This window comes from Clupea harengus, chromosome 13 (genome assembly GCF_900700415.2).
Source record: "Clupea harengus chromosome 13, Ch_v2.0.2, whole genome shotgun sequence".
In the NCBI taxonomy this organism is placed as follows: domain Eukaryota; kingdom Metazoa; phylum Chordata; class Actinopteri; order Clupeiformes; family Clupeidae; genus Clupea; species Clupea harengus.
Window position 1 is genome coordinate 25,904,023 of NC_045164.1, and position 11,804 is coordinate 25,915,826.

General features: G+C 45.9%; 1 protein-coding gene across 1 annotated transcript in view; it reads right to left on the reverse strand.

Moving 5' to 3' along the window:
• Window positions 1–2,056: 2,056 nt before the first annotated feature.
• Window positions 2,057–11,804, reverse strand: part of sncga (synuclein, gamma a) — a 10,614-nt gene continuing 866 nt past the window's right edge. Inside the window, exons 2-5 of the mRNA XM_012827591.3 lie at window positions 7,814–7,855; window positions 7,356–7,474; window positions 4,300–4,350; window positions 2,057–3,171 (exon numbers count right to left, since the gene is read on the reverse strand). Of these exons, the coding sequence (XP_012683045.1) occupies window positions 4,300–4,350; window positions 7,356–7,474; window positions 7,814–7,855 (212 nt within the window). The 3' untranslated portion in view covers window positions 2,057–3,171. The remainder of the gene's footprint in view (window positions 3,172–4,299; window positions 4,351–7,355; window positions 7,475–7,813; window positions 7,856–11,804) is intronic.

Here is an 11,804-nt window from a genome sequence, read left to right on the forward strand (position 1 = left end):
GACATCAAAAGCCAAAAAGGGAGAAAAAAAACAAAGAAAAAAAGAAAACCGCTGTCATGGCAGCAGGCCTTACTGGTTTCCCTTGTTACTAGTTTCCCTTGTTTTGAACTGGATCACGTGTCGAGGGGGGTTTTCTGCAGTGAGAAATAAAATGCTAGAAGAGCTTTCGTGTATGAACAAGCAGATGTGTTCAGAGAACTTATATATATATATATATATATATATATATATAGATGCTTTAGTCTTAAGCAAATTACAGATGACCTTACAGCTCTTAAAAGAATCTTAACTTAAGTGCCACAACATTTGTTTTGCCAGGATCATTTGGATGTCAGTTTCTAGGAGAAGGCAAGCAGAAGAAGGCGTTATAGCCTATAGTGACATCAGGAATGTTTTAATGATGACCCATTGTCTCACGACTAAGGCGTGTCTTTATGTGCGTGTGTGTTTCTGAGAATGGTTTCAAAGTAATTGTTAAGTGGAGAACAAAATGGCTAACAAGCTCTCTGTCTCCTCCCAGCGTAAGAATGTTGACAAACGGCACAAACAGTCACCAAAAACACCCCCATCAGAAACTGGGATCTTTCAATTTGTCCTCCATATGCTAATATATGATCATCTATAATTATGTAAGGCCATGACGGGGTTATTACTTCCCTTTGTCGACAGAAAGCTCTCTGAATGTGTATGTGGCAGATGTGGTACACAGTGCTTACACAGAGTTTACTGAGGCTCACGCCTTTTGTCCTGATGAAAGTGCAGTAAATATTTGATGTCAGAGAACGGGTGTGGCAATAGCACAAGCCCTTCTCTGTCTGCGCAGGGTGTGTCTCTTCTTCTCGGTCTGCGCAGGGTGTGTGTGTGTGTCTTCTTCTCGGGCTGATCTGTGTGTGTCTCTTCTTCTTCTTCTCGGTCTGCGCAGGGTGTGTCTCTGTTCTTCCCAGGCTGATCAGGGGATGCTGTTGCGCAGGGAGTGGGGAGACCAAAAAAAACAAAATGGTGGAATAGTGGGAGTGTCCTTTAACCATTGTGTTGCTTCCTTCCACCTGGGGATGTTTTTAATGTGGCAGTCTGAGGATATTTCTCTGGGGTGGAAAAATACGGTTCCAAACTGCAGCCATGGGCGTCCGTTTCTGTGAATGGTCATGTGACTATTGAGAGGAACGGCTGAGTAAAACCGACATAATTAGCCTTCATTAAATTCAAAGTAATGTGATACATATGAATATTATTACGCAAAAGTATTTCAAATCTCTTGTCACTCCATTTTGGGTGGTACACACATGGTTCTGTAAACATTCCTGCAGATATTCTCTCATGGTGGGGTGGGGTAGTGTGTGTGTGTGTGTGTGTGTGTGTGTGTGTGTGTGTGTGTGTGTGTGTGTGTGTGTGTGTGTGTGTGTGTGTGTGTGTGTGTGTGTGTGTGTGTGTGTGTGTGTGTGTGTGTGTGGGGGGGGGGGTCGTGGGCTCCTTTCCAAGTTGTCTCTCTGCTTGGCCACATTCTAGAATATTTGCCCTGTCTTTAGCGCAAGTCAAGCATTCCTTTGGTACTGCTCAGACACTTGATTTATCCAGCTGTCAATAATAAGACGCCTTCTTTCCAAGTCTATTTCACAATTGCTTGCATACTGAATCTTGTTTTTGGGAAGGGAAAAATACAAAACATTCACTGGGGGGGGGGGGTCTCTTGATCCGCCTGGCAATATGATCCCTTTGAGCCCAGTGTCTTGTTAATAAAGCCTGCACTCTTGGGCTGATATATACCTACTTTAAGCCATTTAGTAATTATACCCTTATAAACCCTCGAGACACTAGGTGTCTGGGCTGTTGTTCCATGGTGTTCCGCTGGGAAGACGGTCCTGAGCCAGCTCACACAGGGAAGGATGTTCGACTCCTCGGGCTGATGCTTGGGGACTTCCCACAGCGACCAAACCGCTCTTAAACATTGTTTTGACTGCAGCCGTTAATTCTACAGCACACAGTGCTCTTATGTTGGGATGTCGGCAACTTCTCATCAGGCATTGTAACACAGATAACAGAAATGTTTTAACAGTCATTTGGAATTAAACAAAATGGTCTTTATTGAAGTTGCAGTTTATAAAATCAACGGTCTAGTTGGAGGACAAAGGTTACGGATTTAATGAGTCAAGCAATGGTCTATTGAGGGTGTGTGTGTGTGTGTGTGTGTGTGTGTGTTTGCTTATGTCTGTTGAATAAAAGCTTATGTTTGTGGCTTAAAACAAATACTGGTGAAAACAGAAGTCAACATTTTTGGCCCCCTGAATTAAAAAGAGGAACGTCTTCAGTGTCAGACCTGTTCAGTGTTGGACTATCTCTCACAGTAGCTGCAGACCCAAGTCATTTTCTCAGTAAACAATAAACTACTGACTACGCATTGTACTAGTAATATTCATCCATCCATCCTTAGATGTCAACCCTGGTAATATATCGGGTTTCTTACATCAAACAGCCCTCTGGCCTACAGTGCTACACATGGATCTAGAGTATTCGTGTAGTTAGGGGTAAGAACCGTGCGGTTCTGTAAGTAGACCCTTCCTTCACTGAATCCCCCAGCGAACCCTCATGGGATGCCTGACCCAGACAAGACGGGCCTAAAACGGCTGAATGGGCAAACCTCACACAACGGACGGTGTTATGCGTTATCTTCACAGCTGAATGGGCAAACCTCACACAGCGGACGGTGTTATGCGTTATCTTCACAGCTGAAAGGCAGGAGTTACTCTAGCTGAGGGCGTGCACACAGAAAGGTAAGGGAGAGGGAGAGGGAGAGGGAGAGGCCACACTGTGTGACTGTGAGAAAGGGTTGGGCATCTGCCTCTCAGGTGTCTGTCATTAGGGTGTCATATGTGGCTTAGTGTTGGTGGGCGGGCTTCTGTTATATGAGTGTCTGTCAGTAACAATGTCAGTGTGTGTTTGAACATGTGGGGCTGAGGTGCTTGCATAGTGTGTGTGTGTGTGTGTGTGTGTGTGTGTGTGTTGTGTTGTGTGCATCAATATAAAAAACAAAGTAATGGGGGCTCTGATGGCGTTGAGTGATGGTGATGAATAGAACAGCAGGTACTGGGTTGCCATCGGAGGTTCTCCTCCTAACCAAAGAGATGACACGGGGAGGGAGAGTGACCCCGGAGTGAAGGGAGGAACACATCAACCCTGAGAGATAGAAAAAGACACATTACAGTTAGCATCACCACTCCCTTACTGTAGAAATGCATTCATATTTCTCACAAGTTTGTTCATCAGAGCCAATTCAGTAATCTAGTCATATAATATATGTAGGGAGGGTGTTGAAGAGCAAATTAGAATGACCTTTAGGTTTCATTTCGATATACATTGAAGTGCAAAGTACAGCTGCAGTTCCTGACTTAATTGAGTCAGTCATAGATAATTATAATGCACAGAATTAGAATACTGCTCTCACATGAAAAATTGTGATTTATGTTCTATTGGTCATTCCATTTGAGTTCTCAGTACTTAAACATTCGCTGAACCACCTACACTTGGCAAATGTCAGCCAATTATAAGACTTCCTGTGAGGTTGACCCCCTGTGCAAGTGGATCTTTTAATGGCTTCAAGCGTTTCTCTATTTCCAGCTTCTAAGTCTCCCAACCCACTGCCTCTTTATCCAGCTCGCTTTCAACACATCGTCTTCTCTCTACCCTTTTTCATCCCTCTCTCTCTCTTATCTACTCTTCTTCCTCACCCTCATCACTCTCTCTCTCATCTACTCTTCCTCCTCACCCTCACCCTCATCCCTCTCTCTCATCTACTCTTCCTCATCCCTCTCTCTCTCATCTACTCTTCCTCCTCGCCCTCACCCTCATCACTCTCTCATCTACTCTTCCTCCTCGCCCTCACCCTCATCACTCTCTCTCTCATCTTCTCTTCCTCTTCACCCTCATCACTCTCTCTCTCATCTACTCTTCCTCCTCACCCTCTCTCTCATCTACTCTTCCTCATCCCTCTCTCTCTCATCTTCTCTTCCTCTTCACCCTCATCACTCTCTCTCTCATCTACTCTTCCTCCTCGCCCTTATTCACTCTCTCTCTCATCTACTCTTCCTCCTCACCCTCTCTCTCATCTACTCTTCCTCATCCCTCTCTCTCTCATCTACTCTTCCTCCTCGCCCTCACCCTCATCACTCTCTCTCATCTACTCTTCCTCCTCGCCCTCGCCCTCATCACTCTCTCTGCTCTTCCTCATCACCCTCATCCCTCTCTCTCTCATCTACTCTTCCTCCTCACCCTCTTCCTCCTCACTCTCTCTGCTCTTCATCTCACCTACTGTCCTGCCTGAGCAGCCTCCTCTTCCACTGATTTGGAGACCTCCACCTGAGAGAGAGAGAGAGAGAGAGAGCGAGAGAGAAAGAGAGAGAGAAAGACATAATGAGATGAATGATTATACGCAGAGACAGGTAAACAGACATACAGGCGAAATAACCGAAGCAGTCGAACAGAATTTGATATGCTTATGGTGATGCAGTTATGTTTATAAGCCAAAATCCTCTATGCCACGCGTTCAATGAATATGACCAGGCTTTTGATCGGGAGATATTCAGATTATTAGAGTGCGGTTAAATACCCATGCCGGCTTGGCGTGACAAACAAGCCTCTTAAGGCCTTGATTGATTGATGGATGCAAAATGACTGCCCAAACATTGTATCAATAAAATGTCATCATCGTTAGTTATCATTACTTTTCATAATGATGTCCTTGTGGAGGAAGGTTAGTCATGCTTCGCACAGGGTAAGTGATGCCCTGTAGTCGTGCCCAGTTCTATTCGAGGCATTGAATCTAATTGAAATCTTCTGCTTGGTGCGCTGTCTATTATTCTGCTGGCTCCTGTTGTGAAACAGTGGCCTGTCGTTGTGTGGAGATGGGAGAAGAGGCTTGATGTGACTCCACTGAGAGAGAGTCTGAGGATTCAATTACAGAACGCTTTTCTCCCCAGCCGGTCTGAGATCACTGGAACCAACAGGGCCCGCATGCATGCACATTTGCTCCAACACACACACAGACTTCTGTTTTTCTCTCCATCCCTCCCTCTCTCTCTCTCTCTCTCTCTCTCTCTCTCTCTCTCTCTCTCTCTCTCTCTCCCTCTCTCGCTCTCTGTCACACACACATTTACATATGCATACATGTACATGTGTGTATACATACAAGGTCACACTGTCTTTGCTGTCCACACCCACACATACGCACACATTCAACAAGGTCACCCGCACTCACAGTCACACACTGGTACAGACACACAATCACACGCCCCCCCCCCACACACACACACACACACAAACACACAAACACACAGTCTATTATGACAGGGCTTCAATTGAATTTTAACAATGGCCGCTGGTGCCCACTCGATTAGACTGCCAGCTGAAGTCCTTGTCCCAGTGTACTCCCTGTCTAGCCGGCAGGAACAGAGCTGTTTACCAGATTTCGACATGGGTATGAGGCTGGGCACCCCTGGGATGGGAACGTGAAACTGGCACGGAGCCCCCCCCCCCCCCCCCTGCTCTCCAAAACGAACATATTTTCCATTAGTATCATTGAGTATTGAGCAGTATTGCGTCATTAATGATGCACTTCAGCTGCGTGCTGAGAGAGTGCAGACGGCATGCCATGCATCCAAACCCCCCCCACCCCCACGCCCCCCAACTCCCACTGTGTAAGCACCTCTTCCACTGGATCATCCTGAGGGACACGGACACAGAGAGTGTGTGTGTGTGTGTGTGTGTGTGTGGAAGGACAGGAGGGAAACACAAGACAAATCAAAAACACAACAGGTTTACAACAACAGAACAAGAAGGAACAAAACAGACGAGACACTTAAACACATCCTAACTTTCCTGAAAGGAAATAAAGCCACTATGTGAATATTCATGTTATCTATGAAAGGGGAACTAGAATATGGTGCAGCTTTTATAGTGGACATTTGACCTAAACAAAAACACACCATGAATAAATGTACTACCGTACTTATTCTACTACTACTACTATCTACTAGTACTATTGCTGCTGCTGCTGCTGCTGCTACTAATTATAGTAATTATAATGTACAAATACTGTGCTAAGTATTAATAGATGAAAAATGAAAACATAGTAAAAGCTTTTCATAAGGATATATGTGCATGGAACTATGAAACATGACAAAAACATGACAAAAACATAAACATGAGTGAAGTGTGGACTTGACCACTGAGGAGTATAAGCTGACCTCAGGTATAGGGACAGGGGGGCAGGATTCCATAAAGTAGGGGCAGCAACAGAAAATACTCTCAATACTCTGAGAGTCACCAAAGGTATGAGCGTTAGAAAGGATGGGGGGGGAAGTGGACCATTGTTCATTTAGGGGGAAAAAACATGCAATGTCAATGTAAAGGTCAATGTAAAGGCCAATGTAAATGACTTAGGTAAGGGCATCTGTTTATCTGGTATTTAAAGTGAGAAGAAGATTTAAAAGCCAAATGAAACAACAATATGCTCTCTTGATAGCTCATGATCATACGTCTAGTTCCCCTAAAAAGAAATATTTTTGAATCTTGAGTTTCCTCTAGTCTGGGCAAGAGGAGGCCTGTTGAGAGATATGTTATAGACGCTTCCATTAGTCGAAATTAATTCACTCACTGGCCTGCTCACCCACTCCTCCATTCATTCACTCCCTCACTCTCTCACTTCCTCGCTCTCTCTCTCTCTCTCTCTCTCTCTCTCTCTCTCCCTCACTCTCTCACTTCCTCACTCTCTCACTTCCTCGCTCTCTCCCTCTCTCCCCCTCTCTCTCTCTCTCTCTCTCTCCCTCACTCTCTCACTTCCTCGCTCTCTCTCTCTCTCTCTCTCTCTCTCTCCCTCACTTTCTCACTCCCTCACTCTCTCTTTCAATAACTCTCTCACTTCCTCGCTCTCTCTCTCTCTCTCTCTCTCTCTCTCTCTCTCTCTCTCTCTCCCTCACTTTCTCACTCCCTCACTCTCTCTTTCAATAACTCTCTCACTTCCTCTCTCTCTCTCTCTCTCTCACTCTCACTACTTCACTTAATTTCCTCTCTCACTCCTTCACTTACTCACTCCTCCATTCATTCACTCCCTCACTCTCTCACTTCCTCGCTCTCTCTCTCTCTCTCTCACTCTCACTACTTCACTTAATTTCCTCTCTCACTCCTTCACTTACTCACTCCTCCATTCATTCACTCCCTCACTCTCTCACTTCCTCGCTCTCTCTCTCTCTCTCTCTCTCTCTCTCTCAATCTCACTCTCACTCTCACTTCATTTCCTCTCTCACTCATTCCTTTACTTCCTCTCTCCTTCGTTCACCTCCACACTCTTTCATTCTCTGACTCACCAGGCCGGTTGCTGCCACTGCTTGCTCCAGGCCCTCCACGGCTTTATCCGACACCTCGTTGGCACCGGCCACTGCTGCATCAGCTGCAGTGTTTGCCTCATCAGTCGTTTTCTGGGCAACTGTGAGGGAGAGAGAGAGAGAGAGAGAGAGAGGGAGAGAGAGAGAGAGAGGAGGAGAGAGAGAGAGAGGGAGAGGGAGGATGAGGAGAGAGAGAGAGAGAGGGAGGGAGGAGAGAGAGAGAGAGAGTGAGGGAGGATGAGGAGAGAGAGAGAGAGAGAGAGAGGGAGGAGGAGAGAGAGAGAGTAGTTTATCTCATAAAATAATAAAGGTGCAGAGAGGTGTATAGCTAAAAAAGCTAGAGTTAAAACATCAAATCCGTTGTGTCTTTGGGTAAAGGCATTATGCAGTGAAGACAGGGCTTTTCTTTTCATATGGAGGCACATGCTATCTGTTCATACCTGTGTTCACACCCGACACCACTCCTTCCTTGGTTTTGGTCCCTGAAACAGAGAAGTAAAATGAACCCATTAATTAAGGTAATTTTGCGCTTCTGGTTTGAGAAGTCGGTCCTCGGTAATTAGACCTGACGGTTTCTTCCAGCCAACACATTCTTGTGCCGTGTTTTCCTTTTTTTCCCCCACAGACAGGCCCTTTCAGAGGGAGATGCTGCATGGTCTGATGCCCCAGAACGCTCTGTTCTCTCCCATGTCGTTTTTACAACAGACGCCTCTGTCTCCGCGTCTGGAGCACTGCCCAGCCTCACTGCACAAAGACTCCTTGAAGAGGGAAAGGTCAATCATCCCCCCCCCCCCCCCCCCCCCCCCCTCGTTCTCTCCACTGACTCCAATAGCATGGGCCTACGGTCCAATCCGAGGGATAGACAGAGACAGAGACTGACCTCCTCGTGCCACAGAGACGCAAGTGGCATCTGGGCACCGGAGTCTGTCTCTCTTGTGCCAGTGGTCTGCACAACAAACCCTCTCTCTGTGTTCCTCTCCTTATCTCAGAGGCCTTGGAGCTCAGTGCCGTGTGTGTGTGTGTGTGTGTGTGTGTGTGTGTGTGTGTGTGTGTGTGTGTGTGTGTGTGTGTATTGGTCTTATCACACCACACACCAAAACATACCATGAGAAGAAAGTAAACAAACCATGTGCCTTGAGGAGAATAGGACAGCGGCATTGTGTCCATGACAACGAACCGCTTGAACTCTAGAGCGTGAACGTTCCAACTCCTGTTGGTCAGTGAGCTCCACACACAGATCTGGTCACTGATGCTATGATCAAACTATTGCCAGTTGGTCAGTGAGCTCCACACACAGATCTGGTCACTGATGCTATGATCAAACTATTGCCAGTTGGTCAGTGAAGTCCACACACAGATCTGCTCACTGATGCTATGATCAAACTATTGCCAGTTGGTCAGTGAAGTCCACACACAGATCTGGTCACTGATGCTATGATCAAACTATTGCCAGTTGGTCAGTGAAGTCCACACACAGATCTGCTCACTGATGCTATGATCAAACTATTGCCAGTTGGTCAGTGAGGTCCACACACAGATCTGGTCACTGATGCTATGATCAAACCATTGCCAGGACTTGCTGTTATAACATGGCACCACTTTCTTATTATACTGGACATTGTGAAACCACTCATATCATATGACCTCTGACCTCTAAGTATGCACCTTAGGAACTGAGACCAGAAACAATCACTATCCTGCTTAGAATGGTATGACCTGTACTCTCATTGATTACTGCAACCTCCACTGTCGGATCTCACCGTTGCTCCTTTCAGAAATGAAACATTTGTATTGTAGAAACACCACACAACCAGAACACGGACCAGGACAGTCAATAGAGCCGGCCATGGATCTGTTTTCTGCGCATTCTCTAATGATTTTCAGAGCACTGCATCAATCAGACTGTGTCTCCTCGCTTTCACCAGGACTCGTGAGCCTGCTTCTCTCTCTCTCTCTCTCTCTCTCTCCGCACAGTCCCATCCTTGATTAAAGTCATCTAGAATGTTCTATCTTCCTTCCCTGATTAAGTAGCCCTTACGTAAGTGTGAGGAGAGAAACAGAAAGAGGGGGAGGGAGAGGGGTATAAGTAACAAGCTGGGTGCTGAAGATGAGAGTGTGTGTGTATGTGTGTATTTCCAGGGCCAGAATGACACAGCGGACAAATTGTAACAAGATTAAGTTCAGATTCTTGGTTTACAATATAAATAAGCAGAATGAGGGAGATATATAAAATATATATATTAATATAATATAAATATTTCTTGGCAATTACTAATTCATTTTTGTTGTGGCGGTAGAAGTATGCTCATGTGTGTGTGTATGTATGTGCGTGTGTCTGTGTGTGTGTGTATGTATGTGTGTGTGTGTGTGTGTGTGTCTGTGTCTGTGTCTGTGTCTGTGTGTGTGTGTGTATGTATGTATGTGTGTGTGTGTGTGTGTGTGTGTGTATGTGTGTGTGTGTGTGCGTCTGAAAGCAGGCCATGAGAGGATGGGTTGGCATGAGTAACTGTGGTATAAAAGCTCTCTGTTGCTCTCTGTGACCCATCAGCTCTTACAGAGTGAGACGTGATGATGTGGTTTAAAGCTTTTCCTTCCATCCAGCCCTCCCTCTCTCCTCTCTCTCTCTCTCTCTCTCTCTCTCTCTCTCTCTCTCTCTCTCCCTCTCTCTCTCTCTCTCTCTCTCTTCCTCCTCTGTCCTCTCTCTCATGTGCATGCATGTGAAGCCCTTTGTCCATGGCACAAACTCACACATGCACAACACAGAAATGCACACACACACACACACGTATAACTGCAAAAGCACACACAAATGCACACACACACACATGTATAACTGCAAAAGCAGACGCAAATGCACACACACACACACACACAAACACGCATGTATGTACTGTATGTGCATACACACACACACACACACACATGTACAGACACAGACACAGACAGACACAGACACAGACACAGACACAGACACAGACACAGTCTTGACACAGACACACACACAGACACACACACACCACACACACACACACACACACCATCCACACGCAGTCTTCCATCTGCAGCTGTGTTCTAGACAAAAGACCCTACAATACAACACCCTGCTGTCCTGCCACTGTACACATAGTAACCCCAGCAGCTCTGTACAGCCCCACACATCTGGGCACGGTCCTGTACAACAGCACTTTACAGCCCCACACATCTGGGCACGGCCCTGGACAACAGCACGTCACAAACACAGCATCTGGGCACGGTCCTGGACAGCAGCGCGTCACAAACACAGCATCTCGCTCGAGTGAATTTACCGCAAACATCACTCCCTCTGCTCCCGACCTGAGCAGGAAGCATCTCGTAAAGTGGCGCACCGCACAAATATTTTACCCAGCATTCAATGCAAGGGTGGCATGCCATGCACCCATTAAAATGTATGATGTTAATTCTGCTGGAGTGAATCTGGAGTGAGTAGATATTCATGGAGCCTTGTGATATAACAAGCTTTACCGACTAAGAAATGGGGCAAGGCTGTGTGTAACGTGCCTTGACAGGCTTCGGGCCTGAGTGTCCAGCCCTCCCTCTCAGGTATAAATGAAAAGTGAAACAAATTTGAGAAGACAGGAAACATTTGATGGGAACTTCCAGAAGGATTTCCTTGGAACGTGTGGAAATTCATTCAGGAACGCCACATGATCAGAGAGCATTAAACGGCTTTTTAGGGTCAATTCATGAGCGTTACTAAGTCTAGTGCCTGTTTTTTTCTGTGCTGTTTTCTTTTGATAGGTAACGCAGCGGAAAGACTCATTTTCTAATGGAGTTTTATGGCAGAATGGGCCTTAGATACGGCCGTGGTCGATAGCTAATAAGCTGATGGCACCCTAGATAATTATCAGTGCATGACAAGAGTGCAAATCCTCCCTCCAGCTCTCTCTCTATCTCTCCTTCTCTCTCTCTCTCTCTCTCCCATTCTCTTTCTTGATCCCTCTACCAGAGAGGGCCAGAGAGCAGAGCATGTTGAGCCTATGAGGAGAAACGACTCTGGGACTGGTCCATCTCAGGGTTCTGTCCATCTCAGGGACCGGCTGTGGGGCTAGCGGGGGAGGCACTCACTCTACACGGCTTATTTACACTCTACACTCTCTCTTTCTCTCTTTCTTTCTCTCTCTCTTTCTCTCTCTCTTTCTTTCTCTCTCTCCCTCCTCTCAGGCAGGCAGACTTTATGTCAGGATGATAGATGATGAAAATGTATTCCTGCATAGTAATTCTGATAATTGGATTGGAGCGCGAAATCGTTTGCTTGCCTTTGCTTGCATATACTTCAGTTTTTCAGTGTCAATATTTAAATCCCAGGAACATTTAAAAAACATCTTCACGAGGAAAATATATAGGCATCACATTTTAAAATTAGAACATTGATTATTGATTCAATCTTGTTTC